This window comes from Bufo bufo, chromosome 4 (assembly GCF_905171765.1).
Source record: "Bufo bufo chromosome 4, aBufBuf1.1, whole genome shotgun sequence".
Lineage (NCBI taxonomy): Eukaryota > Metazoa > Chordata > Amphibia > Anura > Bufonidae > Bufo > Bufo bufo.
In genome coordinates, this window is record NC_053392.1 from 601,724,415 (window position 1) to 601,743,777 (window position 19,363).

The 19,363-nt window shown below is 42.8% G+C and overlaps 1 protein-coding gene across 1 annotated transcript; it reads right to left on the bottom strand.

Annotated features, from left to right (window-relative positions):
* Window positions 1-11,025: 11,025 nt before the first annotated feature.
* LOC120999344 (heme-binding protein 2-like) lies at window positions 11,026-19,064 on the bottom strand. Its single transcript, XM_040430212.1, has 4 exons — window positions 18,800-19,064; window positions 16,442-16,571; window positions 13,896-14,067; window positions 11,026-11,251 (listed from the first exon to the last, which is right to left on the bottom strand). The coding sequence occupies exons 1-4, from the start codon at window positions 18,944-18,946 to the stop codon at window positions 11,026-11,028; spliced, it is 675 nt and encodes a 224-aa protein (XP_040286146.1). The 5' UTR covers window positions 18,947-19,064.
* Window positions 19,065-19,363: the final 299 nt, after the last annotated feature.

Here is a 19,363-nt window from a genome sequence, read left to right on the forward strand (position 1 = left end):
CCTAAATGTGTGACAGTGGCCTGTTCCAGTGGTGGGTGACGTGAAGCCTGATTCTCTGCGATGACATGAAGATTGATTCTGTGCTGACATGAAGCCAGATTCTCTGCTATGGCATGAAGAGACTGATTCTCTGCTGACATGAAGCCAGATTCTTTGCTATGGCATGAAGAGACTGATTCTCTACTGACGTGAAGCCAGATTCTCTGCTATGGGACCTCTGTCCAATTGATATTGGTTAATTTTTATTTTAATTCATTTCCCTATCCACATTTGTTTGCAGGGGATTTACCTACATGTTGCTGCCTTTTGCAGCCCTCTAGCTCTTTCCTGGGCTGTTTTACAGCCTTTTTAGTGCCCAAAAGTTCGGGTCCCCATTGACTTCAATGGGGTTCGGGTTCGGGTTCGGGACGAAGTTCGGGTCGGGTTCGGATCCCGAACCCGAACATTTCCGGGAAGTTCGGCCGAACTTCTCGAAGCCGAACATCCAGGTGTTCGCTCAACTCTATTCATGAGCTCTTATATGGCTCTCTTCGGCTTCTGCCCCACTCAGTATTTTCAATCCTTACCCATAGTGTCTCTCTTTTTTTCTCTTTGCCATACTTTTGGATGTGTGCATGTTTTATGGGTTATTTCTACTTGTGGAAATATGCTTACGTTTACTAGGTACCATTGAGCCACCTCGGAGTAACTTTTGTGTTATCCTAAGCCATTGAGTATATATTGTTACCAGTGATTGAAACTAGTACCTGCCAGTAAAACCCATTCTGCCTTGAGCGCATAGGTACACTATTGTTGCGCTCGGCATACCATATCTCTAACATACTGACGGGCAGGCTGTGGGAGGCAAATTAAAGCCAGCCGCGTACCACATCCCCGCCCATTTCTCCACGTAGCTCTGACACCAGGTTGGGGGCGGCTCCACATCTTAAGGAGGCGCTCTCAGGCCGGTCTCGTCCGATCACGTGGCGGTTTTCGTCATCTGACTCGTCATGTGATGGGGGACTATGAGTGATCCATTGGGGTTTTAAATGTGACCTCCTGAGACGCTCATATCGCTGCTGTCACTGCAGGACACTATACCATGTGCTGTCACACGCAGGACACAAGATGAAGACTATAGCTGAAACATGAGGGGCTACTATTGGACAGCTAAGTAAACAATGTTTCGCTTTGTAAACACTGCAAAGATTATTGCAAATATGTTCCTCCAGCATTATAAGAGTACCCTGTAGATCTCAATTAAGATCATCTTCCAGTCCAGAACGTACTTGGATTGGGATGGAATGTAGAGAATGACAAGTTTTTCTTTGAAGTATCTATTGAAGAGAAAATTGCAACTAGACGTACCATTCTTTCCACAGTGGCTTCTATATTTGATCCATTGGGATTCTTGGCCCCAGTAATCCTCAGAGCAAAATAAATACTACAAGAATTATGCAGACAGAAGTTGGGATGGGACGAGCCCATACCGGAAAATTTGAGGCCAAAGTTGGGAGAGTTGGATAAGAGACTTGCAAAACTTGAGAGTGATAAAAGACACTTGGAAGTTGAGAACATGATGGAAAATTCTTCAAATTCATATTTAAGTCCTACCACTAGGAACATAGAATTATAGATAATTTTGGTGGGAGTGTAGCTGGCCAGCTAAGACCTGTCCTAGGTTGCTAACATAGCTTATATGTTTATACAGCTAAACCTGCCAATAACCTTAATATAGTTCCTATTTTTGTGTGTTAAAGACAAGAGCAGAGTTATTTACAGTGATCTCATGTTTAGATGTCATGTAATAGTTATATTTTGTGTCCACAGAAGCAGAAAAAGATAATGTGCCATTAAGATTCATTATATAATGTAGTAAGGTAAGCTCAATGACACAGCAGACACAACAGAAAGCAAAGAGTTAAACTGTTGTTGCTGGGCAGGAGTCTTGACCAATCCTAGCTAGCCTTACACAGCCCAGGAGTTTTGATCAATTACAGCCAGCCTCACACACAGCTTGTGTGGGAAATTCCCCTACCCGGAGCTTCTGGAATCATTATTCACCAGAGATAGGAGCTGAACAGACACTCCACTAAGAGCTGTGTTTTATGGAAGCAAGAGGCCAAAATAGGTATTTAAAACAGTTATATCATGTTCCTACTGTTAATATAGTGATTAGAACTGTATACTGAACTGGTCCATAAACAGGTCCATAAATATTGGGACATCAACACAATTCTAACATTTTTGGCTCTACACACCACCACAATGGATTTGAAATGAAACGAACAAGATGTGCTTTAACTGCAGACTGACAGCTTTAATTTGAGGGTATTTACATCCAAATCAGGTGAACGGTGTGGGAATTACAACAGTTTGCATATGTGCCTCCCACTTGTTCAGGAACCAAAAGTAATGGGACAATTTGATTCTCAGCTCTTCCATGGCCAGGTGTGTGTTATTCCCTCATTATCCCAATTAGAATGAGCAGATAAAAGGTCCAGAGTTCATTTCAAGTGTGCTATTTGCATTTGGAATCTGTTGCTGTCAACTCTCAAGATGAGATCCAAAGAGCTGTCACTATCAGTGAAGCAAGCCATCATTAGGCTGAAAAAACTAAACAAACCCATCAGAGAAATAGCAAAAACATTAGGCGTGGCCAAAACAACTGTTTGGAACATTCTTAAAAAGAAGGAACGCATCGGTGAGCTTAGCAACACCAAAAGACTCGGAAGACCACGGAAAACAACTGTGGTGGATGACCAAAGAATTCTTTCCATGGTGAAGAAAACACCCTTCACAACAGTTGGCCAGATCAAGAACACTCTCCAGGAGGTAGGTGTATGTGTGTCAAAGTCAACAATCAAGAGAATACTTCACCAGAGTGAATACAGAGGGTTCACCACAAGATGTGAACCATTGGTGAGCCTCAAAAACAGGAAGGCCAGATTAGAGTTTGCTAAACGACATCTAAAAAAGCCTTCACAGTTCTGGAACAACATCCTATGGACAGATGAGACCAAGATCAACTTGTACCAGAGTAATGGGAAGAGAAGAGTATGGAGAAGGAAAGGAACTGCTCATGATCCTAAGCATACCACCTCATTAGTGAAACATGGTGGTGATAGTGTCATGGCGTGGGCATGTATGGCTGCCAATGGAATCGGTTCTCTTGTATTTATTGATGATGTGACTGCTGACAAAAGCAGCAGGATGAATTCTGAAGTGTTTCGGGCAATATTATCTGCTCATATTCAGCCAAATGCTTCAGATCTCATTGGACGGCGCGTCACAGTGCAGATGGACAATGGCCCAAAGCATACTGCAAAAGCACCCAAGGAGTTTTTTAAGGGAAAGAAGTGCAATGTTATGCAATGGCCAAGTCAATCACCTGACCTGAATCCGATTGAGCATGCATTTCACTTGCTGAAGACAAAACTGAAGGGAAAATGCCCCAAGAACAAGCAGGAACTGAAGACAGTTGTAGCAGAGAATCACCAGGGATGAAACCCAGCATCTGGTGATGTCTATGCGTTCCAGACTTCAGCCTGTAATTGACTGCAAAGGATTTGCAACCAAGTATTAAAAAGTGAAAATTTGATTTATGATTATTATTCTGTCCCATTACTTTTGGTTCCTTAACAAGTGGGAGGCACATATGCAAACTGTTATAATTCCTACACCGTCCACCTGATTTGGATGTAAATATCCTCAAATTAAAGCTGACAGTCTGCAGTTAAAGCACATCTTGTTTGTTACATTTCAAATCCATTGTGGTGGTGTATAGAGCCACAAATGTTAGAATTGTGTCGATGTCCTAATATTTATGGACCTGACTGTATGTTTACTTACAGTTCCACCATACAAACGAACTACTGAGCCATACAATCCAAACAAATTGCATACAAATGCTAACTGCTCATACCAGATCATAAGCAATTGTATAGAGCAAATTGCAAACCAAGTAGAGCAAGTGAACTATTGGTTTACTTTAGATATACCTTTCAGAGAGATCATAAAGTGCTTAAATAACTTAAAGTGAGAGTACAGATACTGAAGAGAGAAATATATCCACCATTTTATGTTGAATGACAAGATTGAACAGTTGAACCACCATCTTATGCATACCGCCATTTTATGATACTTTATTCAACACGTGTTTTGTACATGGACTATCTGTAACGGAGGCGGCAGTGTTATATATGAAGAAAAGTTTAAATTAATAAAAAAGGTATTTCAAGCATTTGGTGTGCTTTTTAAACCTACTGCTTCCATAGAACGGTGCTCGAGGAATTACAGAGTAAGGTCTCATGCACACGACCGTTGTTGGGTTCCGTGTCCGTTGTTCCGTTTCCCGTGATTTTCTGCGGACCCATTGACTTTCAATGGGTCAGTTGAAAACTTGGAAAATGCACGAAAATGCAAACGTCAATGTTTGTCATCCGCGTCCGTGATCCGTGTTTCCAGTCCGTCAAAAAAATATGACCTGTCCAATTTTTTTCACGGACAACGGTTCGCGGACCCATTCAAGTCAATGGGTCCATGAAAAAACACGGAGGCACACAAGATTGTCATCCGTATCCGTGCTCCGTGTCCATTTTTTTCCTATCATTTTCAAGGCAAACTTGACTTAGATTTTTTTTTTCACTTTTCTTGTCTGGTGATCCTCCAAAAATGAAGGAAGACACACGGAAGAAAAAACCGACACGGATCACGGAACAACGGAACCCCGTTTTGCGGACCGTGAAAAAATACTGTCGTGTGCATGAGGCCTAATAGACACAGTCTGGTTAGACTAAAAAGTTAGAGATATCAAAATTCTTCTAATGCCACAGCGCAAAAGGCACTTCATAGTGCTGCGCCTGCCACACCCTGTGCTAGGATCTGTAAAGCCCAGGGATTTGATGTGATCTGATTCCATTGCTCGAGAAAATCCTTCAACCTTCCTCCTACTTTGGCGTCATCGTTTGTTCTGCTTATTTTGGGGATTGAGGATAAATCCCCTACCTTTGCCTCCCTTGATGTAGCTCCAACGACCTGTGTTACCCTTCCCTCTATAGGATCTAAATTGGGACCCAGTTTCTTTCCCTTCTTCTTGTCGGCAGCTTTTTCCTGTATTTTGTGTAATACTGGCACAAATACAAATTCGCCTGAAAAGGCGATTGAACATAACTTGGCCTTGAAGGCCTTATCCCCCGACCAAGCTTTCATCCATAATGCTCTTCTAGCAGCATTGGATAAAGCTGCATCTTTGGTGGAAAAACACACTGACTCAGCCGATGCGTCAGCCAAAAAAGCAGTTGCCGATTTTAAGAGTGGGACACAATTTATAATATCTTCCCTGGGGTTCTTATTTTTTAGATGTTCTTCTAATTCTGATAACCAGAAATTCATAGCTCTGGCTACAGATGTAGCTGCAATGTTAGTCTTGACGCCAAACATTGCAGCTTCCCAAGCTTTCCTTAGAAGGGAGTCTGCTTTGCGTTCCATCGGATCGCTAAGTTGCAAGGAATCCTCAAACCGTAGCGCAGTCTTTTTTACTACCTTAGCCACCTGAATATCGATCTTGGGAATTTCATCAAATATTTTACATTCTGTAGCATCAAATCTTAATCTATTCCTGAGTTCTCTTGATACTCCTAGCCTTTTTTCTGTCTCGATTCATTCATCCATAATCATGTCCTTAATTTTTTCATTGATACTTTAGATTTTTTTTGCTTTTAGACCTCCAAACATCTAGTCCTGTACTGTACGTGGTTTGGGAGTATCTTCTATACCCATAGTGGATCTTATGGCTTTGATTAATTCTGCCATCTCATCTGAGGAGAAGTAGTATTTTTTTTATTTATTTTTTATCTTCCTCCACAATTTCTCCTTCAGACAAGATATCCTCTTCAAAGACTCGTCTGGAGGAAGAGGCATCCTCTTTAATGTCCTCTGGCTCAGCCTGGGTTTTTTAGGATTTAGAGTGGGACTACCTGCTCCCAGTGACGCCATGGAAGGTCTGATCTCTTCTTAAATAAAAGATTTCAAATCAGAAAAGATAGATGGCCGCTGCTCTTTTACGATGCAGACTTTACATAATTAATTTTTGTAGTGATCAGAAAGTCTCTTGGCACAAGTAGCGCACTTTAGAGGTCTTGCTCTAGATTTAGATTCTCTTGCTCCCTAAGGAACACAGAAGAGCAACCAAGTATCATACATTGGGTCAGGGAAAAAGACACAAATGCAAAAATCATACTCCCCATAGGTGAACTCACAGGAGGTGGAGCCGGAAAGGGTTTAGAGCCCTCTGAACGAGGTGCAGGAGCTTTAGGTGCATGAAATGCAGTTTCCAGGTTGCATGAGCGCCCTGCTTTCAAATACTGGTGTCTAACGTCATCCTTTTGCACCTTGCATGGTACGCTATAGCTTCGCCTCCCTCTGCTTCTGGTATGTGAAGCCGGAGATGCGCGTGACAAGCATTGCGCGTGTCTCATGTGATCCAGGTTTCACCGAGGGTACCCTGTAGAAGCAGGATAGCAATCTGGATGGAACTCAGGCCCCAGCATGAACCGGAGCGAGCATCCCATGACCTAAGGTATCCAAGGTCTGCTTCCTACATGTAGTGGAAGGAAGACCCAGACATGGATGGAGCGCAGGTCCCAGCTTAAGCCGGAGCGAGCGTCCATGTTGTTCCCGCTGACTAGCCTTAGCTCCTGCCGCGGGAAGGTAGCAGGAGATCTGAAAGTAAAAAAAATCAGAAGTCTTCACCTTCAGGAATCTCTCTGCATGCTTACACCGTAGGGGCAGAAAAAACAATGAGAGGGAGGAGGGGTGGGGGAAGTTTAAACTATCTCTGTATCAGGGGCGTTGCTAGGTTAAAACATTCAGGGCCTGGGACCCTGATGTTTTGTCCCAGGCCCCGAATGTCCTGCCTGCCAGATAGATACAACTGTATTGCCGTCCTCAGGACAGCAATACAATTGAATCTAATGCCCTGCAAGCGCTGAAGGACCTGTGGTCACATCACAGGTCATGTGATCAGTTCTAAATGCTGTAGCTGGAAAGGACCTGCGATGATGTCACTATCATGTGACCAGTACAGGAGAGGACGGCTCAGCAGTGAAGAGAAGTTCTGTGAAGAAGCTGTGGTGAGGTCTGCTACATGAGGAGGGGATAAGTGAAGCGAGAGGCAGAGCAATGTTGGGAGTTATGGTTATTTAACTGGGACTGTATATTAGGGCTGAAGGGAGGGAAGTTTTTTTTACATGGGAATGCATGTTGGAGGTTGCTAGGGCAGGGTGATGTTATTTACATGGGACTATATATATTGAAGGTGGCTGTGGAAGGGAGTGATATTTACACAGGACTGAATGTTGAGGGGTAATGTTATTTACATGGGGCTGTATGTTGAAGGTGGCTGGGGAGGGCGTGATGTTCTTTACATGGGACTGTATGTTGAAGGCAGCTCGGAATGGGGTGATGCTATTTACGTGGAGGGGGCTGTAGGTAGATAGGGATGTTTTTTACATGGGACTTTATATTGGAGGGGGCTGGAGAGGTGGTGCGATGGTATTTACATGAGACTATGATGGAGGGAAATAGAGTTATTTACATCTGACTATGTTGGGGGCTGAGGAATTATAATTTCTGAGGACACTAAACAGAGGAATATAACTACAGGGGGCACTTTAGGGGCATTATAACAGTAGGGGCGATAAATACTGGGGCACATCAGGGTGAGCAATCTAACAGGGTGCGATATACATGTGGGGGCATTTTAAATTCAGGGGTCAGTGGGGGCGCTATTACTACTGAGGGGTCAGTGGGGGGCGCTATTACTACTGAGGGGTCAGTGGGGGGCGCTATTACTACTGAGGGGTCAGTGGGGGGCGCTATTACTACTAATGGAGGGCTCTTCTACTAATGGAGGCACTCTTGGCGAGCACCATCACTGTTGGGGGCACTGTAGTGAACAGTATTACTAATGAGGGCATTCTAGAAGGGAATTACTATTGGTGGGACTGAGGAGCACTATTACTATGAGGAAGATTATCTGTATGACTCATTTTTCTTCAGAATAGCATTTGGGGTACAGAAAAGTGAGGACCCTAAGATGTCCATGTGTTACACTCTGCAGAGACAAGGTGGCTGAGAGAAGTTGTCCGGAACGAATGGAGATGATGGCAGAGAAGCTCTACGTGAGGAGACATCACATAGGAGGCACTGGATGTGAGAGGTATAGCAAGTACAGTAAAATGTCTTCAGTGCTAGTGTTTGCGGTGGTTGGTCGACTTAGAGAACTGGTCAACATGCATTGGGGCTTGGGCCCCAGATCTTTTGAGATCCTAGCAACATCTATGCTCTGTATATTCCTGCCCCTACAGAGGTCAAGGGGGTCACCTCTCTTCTGGCAGTCAGTGGATGGAATGGAAAAGATATGGCTTTCAGGAAATGGCGACAAACATGATTCAAAAATTCTATTGTGTTAAACCAAAATAAGACAAATTTGGTATCGCCACGTCCATATCAACCTGCTCTATAAAAATTTCATGCAATTCACCCAGTCAGGAAAAAAAAAATTGTCACCATACATCACAAAAAGTGTAATACCAAACGACCAAGAAGTAGTATGTACTGCAAAGTAGTACCAAACAGTCAACCCCTTGCCACAAAACTGAGCCCTTACATAAGAAATCGCCCGAATAAATATGGCTTTTAGAAAAGTCAAACAAGAGTTAAATTTTTTTTTTATAAAATGTTTATTATATATGGTATTTGGTGTTGTGTCCATAATAACCTGCTCTATAAAAATAGCACATGATCTAACCTGTCAGGTGAACACCATAAAATACAAACTGCCATTTCTTGATTACCTTGCCTCACAAAAAGCCTAATATAGAGCAGTCAAAAGTCATATATACCACAAAGTAGTACCAATAAAAGTGTTACCTTATCCTATATTTTTAAAAGTGGGGTCATTTTTTGGGAGTTTCTACTCTAACAGTGCATCGGGGGAGGGGGGGGGGTTAAGGTCATGGCAATTTAAAGAGGACCTTTTACCGATTATTACACTATGAACTAAGTATACAGACATGTAGAGCGGCGCCCGGGGATCTCACTGCACTTACTATTATCCCCGGGCGCCGCTCAGTTCTCCCGTTATGCCCTCCGGTATTTCCGCTCACTAAGTTATAGTAGGCGGAGATACCAGTCACTAAGTTATGGTAGGCGGAGTCTGCCCTTGTTCTGCTCTAGTGCTGGCCAATCTCAGCGCAGAGCTCACAGCCTGGGAGGTTATTTTCTCCCAGGCTGTGAGCTCTGCAATGCGATTGGCCAGCACTACAGAAGGACAAGGGCAGACTCCGCCTACCATAACTTAGTGAACGGAGATACCGGAGGGCATAACGGGAGAACGGAGCGGCGCCCAGGGATAATATTAAGTGCAGTGAGATCCCCGGGCGCCGCTCTACATGTCTGTATAGTTAGTTCATAGTGTAATAATCGGTGACAGGTCCTCTGATTATCCCAGTGAAATCTGCTGTCCAAAAATTCTGTTCTCCTTTCCTTCTGCACCCTGCCATATGCCTGTACAGCAGTTTACGACCACATGTGGGGGCATTTCTGTACACTGTAGAATTGGGTAATAAATATTGTTTTATTTGTCCGTTAACTCTTGTTGTGATACAGGGAAAAAAAAAAAAAAAAGCTAAGTGAAATTTTTAAATTCTCTTTAATTCTTGTGGAACACCTAAAGGGTTAACAAAGTTTGTAAATTCAGTTTTGAATAACGAGGTGTTGTTTCTACAATGGGGTCATTTATGGGTGTTTTCCACCATGTAAGCCCCACAAAGCAACTCTAGAATTAAAGAAGTCCTTAAAAAAGGTGGGTTTCAGAAATTCCTTAATTTGCTTCTAAAATTCTAAGGCTTCATGCACACAAATGCATTTTTCTTTCAGTGTCTTTTTTTGTGGATCATATATGGAGCCATTCATTTCAATGGGTTCACAAAAAATACAGTCATGTGCATGAGGCCTAAGCCTTATAAGATCCTAAAAAATTTAATTACATTTACAAAATATATGCAAACCTGAAATTTGACATATGGGGAATGTAAGGTAAGAACTCATGATGTAACACTATCTGCCTGAAAAGCAGAGTTCTGAAAATTCCTAATTCTGTAAATTTTGGATTTAATAAAAAGGTGAATTATATAAACAACATTTTTTCGCTATCATGAAGTACGATGTGTGGCGAGAAAACAATTTCAGACTCGATTGGATAAGTAAAAGCAATCTGAAGTTATTACCACATAGTGACACGTGTCAAGTTTCCAAAAAACATCCTGGTCCTTAAGGTGAAATATGGCAGGGTGTTATAGGTTTTCCAAGACTCTAAATTATGACCCAGCCTCAGTAGGTCATCAGTATCTGATCATGGGGGTCCAACACCTGGGACCCCCACTGATCAGCCGTTTGTGGTGCTCACAGCACCGTACATCATATAGCATCTGTGCTTGGCATTGTGCTCATCCACATTCTATAGGGCTGAGCTGCGGCTAGGCCACATGACTGATGGATGTGTCATTACTGCAAGCGCTGCAGCCTTCTCAAACAGATGATTGGTGGGGTCCCCAGGTGTCAGCCTCCCACTGGTCAGAAAGTCTTGGAAAACGCCCCTTAAGTCTGTCACACAGACTTTGGCACTTCCTCAGAACTTACATAGGGGCTTTTGACTACACAACTTGTGCTTCTTCCAGTAGAGCAATGGGAGTTGAGACCATCTTGGAAAACACTGGTCTTAATAAATGTCCCCCTGCTGGCATATATACGACCCCACAATGATATTTGTCCCACTTCATCCGCCAGGGGTTATTATGTACACAAAGAAAATCCCCTCAAGTATATAAACCAAGAAAAGCCACAGTATACAAATATTTTATTGCTGCAAAATCCGGTACAAAAATAGCACATACATAACACTTACAAGGCAATGCTGAAGATGTAACAGCCATACTATTTTGCACGTTGGCCTCTGAGCTGTATGAAGAGAAGGCATGAGGATCACATCCAGGGCTGAGCAGCAGAAAGATCAAGAAATTCCCACTGCTGAGGGGACTTTGCCATGTACCACACCTCATTGTGGCGCCCGAAAAATTCTAAAGGAGAATTGTAGCCAGCACGTACAAAGTATGTATAATCAAACTGCAGACCAAGGGCAGCCAGGTTCTGTGCTAGGGCTTTAGCTTGCTCGACATACATAGCGTTAGAGGCATATCCTCCAAAAGTCCTGGAAGAGAAAAAAAATTAATAAGATCCAGCAGATAACTGTATATAATTACACATCAAGTTACATCAGTTAATAGACATATGTCCATCAAGTTCAACCAAGGGATAGGTGGGGATGCAAATCCCAATAGAGGAAAAAAAAAAAAAAAACAGACATTATCTGCATTCAAGAATCCCATCTACTGCTAGGAGATGCCTCTAGAATGAAGCATCAACTTTTCCCCCACATTTACCACTAGTGCTCAAACCACCAAAGAGGCAGGTGTGCGCATTACAATTAAAGACTCCATAGCATTTGACATCTATTGAAAGATAACAGGTGAAGGTTTCTTGCCATGTAAGCTGAATAATATAATATACAATATGTAATATATGGCCCCAATGCTTTAGATTTTTTAAAATTAAATTTGCAGCAGTTCAAGAGGGTCATTATTCATGTTTGGTGACCTCAAACATTAGAGCTAGTGTATTTGTTTGCCCTATAAGACGCTTTGTTTGGGGTGGAAAAGCAAAAAAATAATTTAACCAAAAGGTGTGCTTTTGGAACTAATGGTGGTCTGTGAATGGCACTATTACTGGGAATCTGTAGATGACGCACTGTTACCGGGGGGGGGGGGGTTTGGGGGGGGTCTGTGGGTGGTGCTGTTGTATATGTGCCATCCACAGATGTTCCCCATAAAACTGTCATCCACAGATCCCCCAGTATACAAATATAAAAAGGTCTCATTCAATTAAGTGATTACACATGCCCCCCCCCCACTAATATTACCGTACATCCTAACATCTTCTGTACAATGCAGGCAGGCTGGGCGGTCACTCACTGATGTCACTTGCCTGCGCCGCCCGCTTCATTCATAAAGTAGGCGGCGCAGGCACGTGACATCAGGGAGTTAGGCTGCCCGGCCTGCCTGCATTCTACAGTAGCGGTTAGAATGTATGGTAATATTAAGTGGGGGGCATGTTTAATCACTTAATTGAATGAGACATTTTAGATTTGTATAGTGCAGCACTGGAGCGGCGGGGCCGGACTACAGTGACGTGACTGCACCACCCCAATTGCCGGCTCCCAGCTCCTCCTCCCAGTCCCTCCCTGCTCGCTTATACATTGCAGCCTGCGATGTAAAAAATACGGTAATCTGTAACGGTAATCCGGTAAAAATACGGTAATCCGTGTTAGACACTACTAGCCGGAACATGAGACCTACCCCTTCATTAAACTCGTTATTGGAGAACGATTTATAGGATTTTTGGTGCTGCATCAATGTAAAAGAAATTACACTTTCCATTCAACATGATATATCAGGTATGGCCAACCGGAGGCAATCCAGCAGTTGCAAAACTACAACTCCCAGCATGCTCAGACTGCCTACAGCCATCAGCAGGGCACGGTGGGAGTTGTAGTTTAACAGCTGGAGAGAATCCTACAGCTAGAGTTTAATCCAACAGATTATCCAAGCTTTCATTATATAATATATCAAATAGATTCTCTCTAGTTGCCATCTTTATTTCATCTCTATCCTCACCTACCAGTTCATTTTCTCTTCTACACCTTTCTGACCACATGAAGCATGCACCAAATAGAAGGTTGCTTCATTGAAGTATAATAGGATGCTTTACTTAAGAAGGAATGTAATCTGATTATATTGGAATTTGTTTCTTGGATAACCGGATTATACTGTTATTCTGCTTTACACTAACAAATCAGACTAAAGTAATTTAACAGTTTGAAATTAAAAACTCCATAAACACTGAAACAGAAAATACATCAGTTCTGGAACAATCTGCACTTAGTGTTTTCTTACCTGTTTTAGGTCTTGTCTATCAGGTGTGGTTTATTGGAAATGTGCATTGGTTTGTAGGAAAGTGTGGGGTTTAAGTAAACTGCACCAATATTGGAACTTTTTTGCAGCAAACCAAGTCAATGTAAACTTACCGTAGACAGCCTAAAAACTAAGATTTTATCCAGCATCAACCATAAACCGCACCAGATTTAACTGCCCCATGGTTCCAAAAAAGCCAAGTTAAAGATTAGGCAAAGGGTGACATTTTAGTAGTAATAGTCCACATGTGTGTAGGGGCCCCTATACTGTACAGCAGTTCACCTGCCAAGTTCAGCTGGTTGTGAGGTCTGAGAAATCAGACCCTCTATGTTCAGTTGCTCGATGTGCCTGTATAAGGTCTCATTTACAGAGCTCACAGAACAGAAACCGGCTGTGTGCACACCACAAATCCATTAACTTCAATGGGTCCTTGTGCCGCATGTTGTGACAATGTCTAGAGCTTGTCCCATCTTGCTGCATGGTTTCAGAAGTCCTTCTACATCCAAGATATGACAAGTCCTGTGCTTCACCACAACATGTACAATCCCATTTAAAGAGGGTTGTCTGGGTTCAGCCCTGAATCTGGACAACCCCCTTTAAGTCATGGGTCAGCACCGTGATGCTGTGTGCATACTGTCAGTAACTTGTGGATCTGGGTTTTTGCATTCCACAAAACATGGTTGTGTAAATGGGACCTAAGAAATATTTAGGCATAAACACTATATTCACCCTTGTCATGCAATGTCTTTGCCATAGTTTTAGATTTTTCTTTACATGTCGCTTGCTACAACAGAACAAATGGACCACAAACTGGCAGCGACTTACTTAACATATAGAGAAAAAGCAGGATATGTATCCAGGTAAACTTCAGGGTCTGTAGGTGTCGGAGGTTTCTTCACTTCATGTGGCACAAAGAAGGACATAGTGGCACTACCAGCAAGTGGTTGCTTTAATGGCATGTATACCATCACCGGTACTGTCCTATTCATCTTCAGCCCTATAAAGGAAACCGATTGTCAGTATGGATTATACAACATATTGATGCCATATTGTCTACACGGCCTCCAAGACACCTCACTGGATAGCTACATCTCAATACCTCTTGTATCAGGGCTAACACCTCGTTCTGCAAGTCAACTACAGAACTACTTAATATGCACGTCCTTAACCACCTCCCTTCTGCCCGTTGCCTATAAACATCCGGGAGGTGGATCTCCATCTCAGAATGGACGTTTCTCAACGTCCATTCAGAGATGGCAGCTGCATGCTAATTGTGCAGCTGCAGAGTGGGTTCAGTGACAGCAGGGCAACCCAGAGAGAAGGCAGGGACAGTTTCCAGGTGTCCCTGCCTTCTAGATTGCTGTATACAGAGATCAGGAAGCGCCATGTGGTCATGTTTAAAAAAGAGACATTTGATATTGTTGTGTCTGACGGTCAGCTCTATAAATATATCACATGATCCACACCATAAAAAATTTGAAGTATATATATATATATATATAAAATCTCAGAACAAGAACACATTAAATCATTTTTTGTTTCAAAAATGCCATCATCATGCTAAATTGAATAAAAAAAATTAAAAAAACGCATTAGGCATCACCGCATCTGTAACAACCAGCTCTATAAAAATAGTGCATGATCTAACCTGTCAGATGAACGTTGTAAAAAATAAAAACCGTGCCAAAACAGCCATTTTTTGGTTACCTTGCCTCACAAAAATAAATATACCGCAAATTAAATTCATATGTACCTCAAAATAGTACCAATAAAACTGGCACCTTATCCCCTAGTTTACAAAATAGGGTCACTTTTTGGGAGTTTCTACTAAGGGTGCATCAGGGGGCTTCAAATGGGACATGCCATCTAAAAACCAGTTCAGCAGAATCTGCCTTACAAAAACCATATGGCGATACTTTTCTTCTGCGCCCTTATATCAGTTTACGACCACATGTGGGGTGTTTCTGTAAACCGCAGAATCGGTAATAAATATTGTTTTATTTGTCTGTTAACCCCTTGGTGTAAAAATAAAAATGGATTAAAGTGGAAAATCTGCCTGACCTAAAGGGTTAACAGTTTATAAAATCAGTTGAGCAACTTGAGGGGTGTAGTTTCTACAATGGGGGTATCCACTATGTAAGCAGCACAAAGTGACTTCAGACCTGAACTGGTCCTTAACATTTTTAAGAATTGCCAAAACCTACTTTAAGAATTGCTTCTAAAATGCTAAGCCTTCTAACATCCTAAAAAAAAAAGACATTTACAAAATAATGCCAACATAACGGAGCCATATTGCGAATGTTCAGTAAAATATTTTGAGGAATCACTGTTTTAAAAGCAGGGAAATTGAAATTTTGAAAATTGAATTTTTGGTAAATGTTGGATTTTTTAATAAATAAAGTTGAAATATATTGACTCAAATTTATGACCATCATGAAGTACAATGTGTCACGAGAAGACAGTCTCTGAATGGCTTGGATAAGTAAAAGAGTTCCAAAAGCTAATACCACATAAAGTGACATATGTCAGATTTGCAAAATTAGGCCTGGTCAGGAAAGGGGGCAAATGGCCTGGATGTGAAGTGGTTAACTTGTTTTTTTTATTTTACAACATTAGACACCAAGTTGTTTGAGTGAAGTCCAAAGTCAATTTTCATTTATACGACTGGTGTTAATACACATCTTCATGGGTTTGGACGTCTCCACATTGTAGGCCAGATGCATATCTTTATGGGAAAATTCCTACATCACCATACGTTAGTGTTAGAATACAGAATCTCCATATTATGTCATGGTTTGAAGCTCTAGACACAAGGATGCTCCATTGTTGCCTCATCTCAGACAGTGGGGGCATATCGCTAGGATATGCCCCCATTGTCTTACAGGTGTGAGTCCCCACCGCTGGAAGCCGCACCTATAGCGGGAACAGAGCCACACAAAGTGGTGGCTGGAGGAATCCAGTCACCAAGCACTCAGCCCACAGAAGAGAATGGGAGCGCTCCGTGCATGACCGGCCACCGCTCCCATTCACTTCTATGGGCCTGACGGAAGTAGCAGAGCCAGCGTTCAGCTATTTTCGGTGGCCACAGAAATAAATGGAGGGCGGCTGTACATGCGCAGTGTGCCCTCACCACTTTCAGGGCTCCGTTCGATATATCCATCGATATGCGTCCATTATCTGAGATGAGAAGCCCTTTAAAGCTTTGGATTCCATTTTATTCTTTGCCATTATTGTTCTGGTGCAGTGCCAGACAGTACTGTTGGCATTTACTTATAATTGGTTCTGTCAGGGTTTCAATCCTTTTGATGATAAGAATAGTACTCCAGAACAGAGAACCGCACAATATGGCCTTATACAAGAACACAACCTACCTTCAGCATTCTTCCCATTGATATACATAAACAGACGACTGAAGCTAGTCACCATCCCCATGTTAAAAGGGTCCTGTTTTAGTGAAGTTGTCACCCAATGAGTTTCCTCATAGCGACGAAGTTCAAAATCCTGAAAATGTAAACATCCAATTAGAACACAATTAAACTGTCAGCAGCTAGGATAGGATGACCAGTTAGAAGTAAAACTAGGTCTTCAGACTCACACATGATTGTAGGGTGTGTTGTGCTTTTTTTTTTTACAGCCCGTATGCAGAACCTCTCCAATGGGGCCACAAAAAAAAAAGTCTTATTGTCCACATTATGGACAGGACTGTTGTATTATGGGCCAGCTTATATGCAGATCCACAATTTGCAGACCACAGAACTGTCATGAGCTCTTGAAGAGTAATGTTTTTTCTACTCAAATGAAGAGTACAAGCAAATACAAAAAGGTAACATGCTTCCTCCAGTGATCAAACCCTGTCACTGATCTGATAGTGAACCCAGACTGCCTGCTCAAAGAGGAGGGGTAATGCACATAATACTTAAAATACATGACCCACAAATCCCATAAGGTCGTATAGGAAGTCAGAGGTCCCATGAGGCTAGTCAGGGGTGGATCCAACCTTCCTCTAGGAGGAAGATTCTGGAGTTTGTGGCTGCCAGCTGAGGAGAGGACACCTCAGAGCAGCAACAGCTCCTGTAGGGAGGTCCACTGGGGTTCTAGCTGCTTGCTGAGGAGAGACCACCTCAGGAGATCCAGCTTCCCTACAGACTACGAGCAGTTTATGTACCAGTCCTTAGCATGCACCAGGACCCGGACATCTTGTGTACACGCTTCTATGAGAGACAGCATAGCCATCAGCCACAGAGGCTGAACACTACGCAGGTCACTGGGGCACTGTGGATGTGCTATGTTTAAAGGGAACCTGTCACCTAAAAAACACCTCCCAAACCACCAGCTTTACCTTAAAGTAGCCAGCAGTATGTTCCCAAGGATCCTTTTCTTCCTCCGGCCAGATGCACCAAAATCTTAAACGAACTTTAATCCCCTGCACGCTCTATGTAACAGCAGAGTTTGAAGTCAAGGGGGCAGCGGCCTCCCCGATTCAAGTCATGATAACCACACCCCCTTTCCCTGCCCCTTTACCTCTGATTGACAGCCGCACATGAACATCTGATGCCTTTGCTGAACAGCCGAAAGCTAGCGACTGTAAATCAAAAGCAAAGAGGCAGGGAAAGGGGGTGTGGTTATCCTGACTTGAATCGGGGAGGCCGCTGCCCCATTGACTTAAAACTCTGCTGTTACATAGCGCGTGCAGGGGATTAAAGTTCGTTTAAGATTTTGGTGCATCTGGCCAGAGGAAGAAAAGAATATTTAGGCACATAATGCTGGATACTTTAAAAGGTAATGCTGGTGGTTTGTGAGGGGCACTAATGGGGACATTAATTCTGGGGTGCACTGATTGAAGCATTATTATTACTAGGGGGCACTAATGGGCCCATTACTCTTACTGGGGGCATTAATTCTGGGGTGCACTGATGGAGGCATTATTACTGGGGGCACTAATGAGGGCATTAATATTTGGAGCCACAGTGAGATAGCAACTTAACATCCCAGGTTAAGCCACGTTTATAGCCACACCCTTTGGGGTGTGGCTTAACATGGCCAGTATTTTTTGTTGGGAAAGGTGGCAACCCTACAGCCAGTACCAAAGCCCACTAAGGATTCCTACCTTGAAGAGTTTTAAAATATGGTGGTAAATCCCCAAAGTCTCACAACTTTGGGCAATATGAAGTAAACCTTCACGGAGACAATACATTTTAACACTGTATAGAAACAGCAGTAAAAACTAAGGGAGAGTTATCAAACTGGTGTAAAGTAGAACTGGCTTAGTTGCCAATAGCAACCAGATTGCATCTTTCATAGCTCCTTTGGAAAACAAGAGGTGTAATCTGATTGGTTGCTAGGGGCAATTAAGCCAGTTCTATTTTACACAAGTTTGATAATGACCCCATGTGTTTTTGAATGAGTCAACTTTGGATCTATGATCCGAAGCACAATTCACTCAAGCCTAGCCCTGACTGATCTACAGTCTTTACAGCTGGAAGTGGGCATAAGAAGGAGAACTATTCCAGTCAAAGGGCCGGAGTAGTTTTCACTCCAAGAGCACAGGCCGCGAGAGGTGCACCCAATGACCACCAGTTACAGATACAGAGACTAGGACACCACAGGATGGTTTTACCAATTGACAGAAGAAAACTGATCATTCTAGAACATTAGGTGAAAATAATAACTAATAAGTGAATCCACAACTAGAAGACATGATGGCTCCACCGCCCCTCCCCCACACTTACAGCATATTCTTTCACCAGCTGGTACTTTGGACAGTCATAGTTGTGACAAAATGAAGGCAACTGGTTCTGACTGGAGACATCAGACGCTTGTACTGCAATCCCCAGTACAGAGAGCAGCCCCAGCAGAAGTCTTCTCCTCACCTCCATGTCTGGATGTGTCTGAGGGGAGCTCAGCTGCTGATATAGGAGGTGGATATGGGTGGAGCAGAGAACGTTCCCAATCAGCAAGGTAAAGCCTGGAGTTATGTCCGATCACCCTCACCTGGATACAACATGGGAGCACATTTAGGCTACTGTAGGGCTACATAGCGAATTCTTGTTGCCAAAAAGTCATGTGACATTTTTATAATGAAAGACACGACAGTTGCAAAAAAAAATAAAAAATCCATCCAAGTTGTATTTTTGTGTGACACCATTGACTATCATTATAAAATATGTTGCACTTACTGTTGCCTTAGGCTAGGTCTACACAGCGACAATAAGGCTACATCTACACGACGACATTTGTCGCACGACAATTTTTATAATGGCAGTCTATGGTGTCGCACTGCAACATGCTGCGAC

What these genes read in the sequence shown, in the direction of transcription:
- LOC120999344 (XM_040430212.1), bottom strand. Translation starts at nt 18,946, where the DNA reads ATGGAGGTGAGGAGAAGACTTCTGCTGGGGCTGCTCTCTGTACTGGGG. An exon ending in AGCTGGTGAAAGAATATGCT is followed by an intron (nt 16,572 to 18,799) that starts GTAAGTGTGGGG and finishes TTACATTTTCAG; the next exon opens with GATTTTGAACTTCGTCGCTA. An exon ending in CAATGGGAAGAATGCTGAAG is followed by an intron (nt 14,068 to 16,441) that starts GTAGGTTGTGTT and finishes TTTCCTTTATAG; the next exon opens with GGCTGAAGATGAATAGGACA.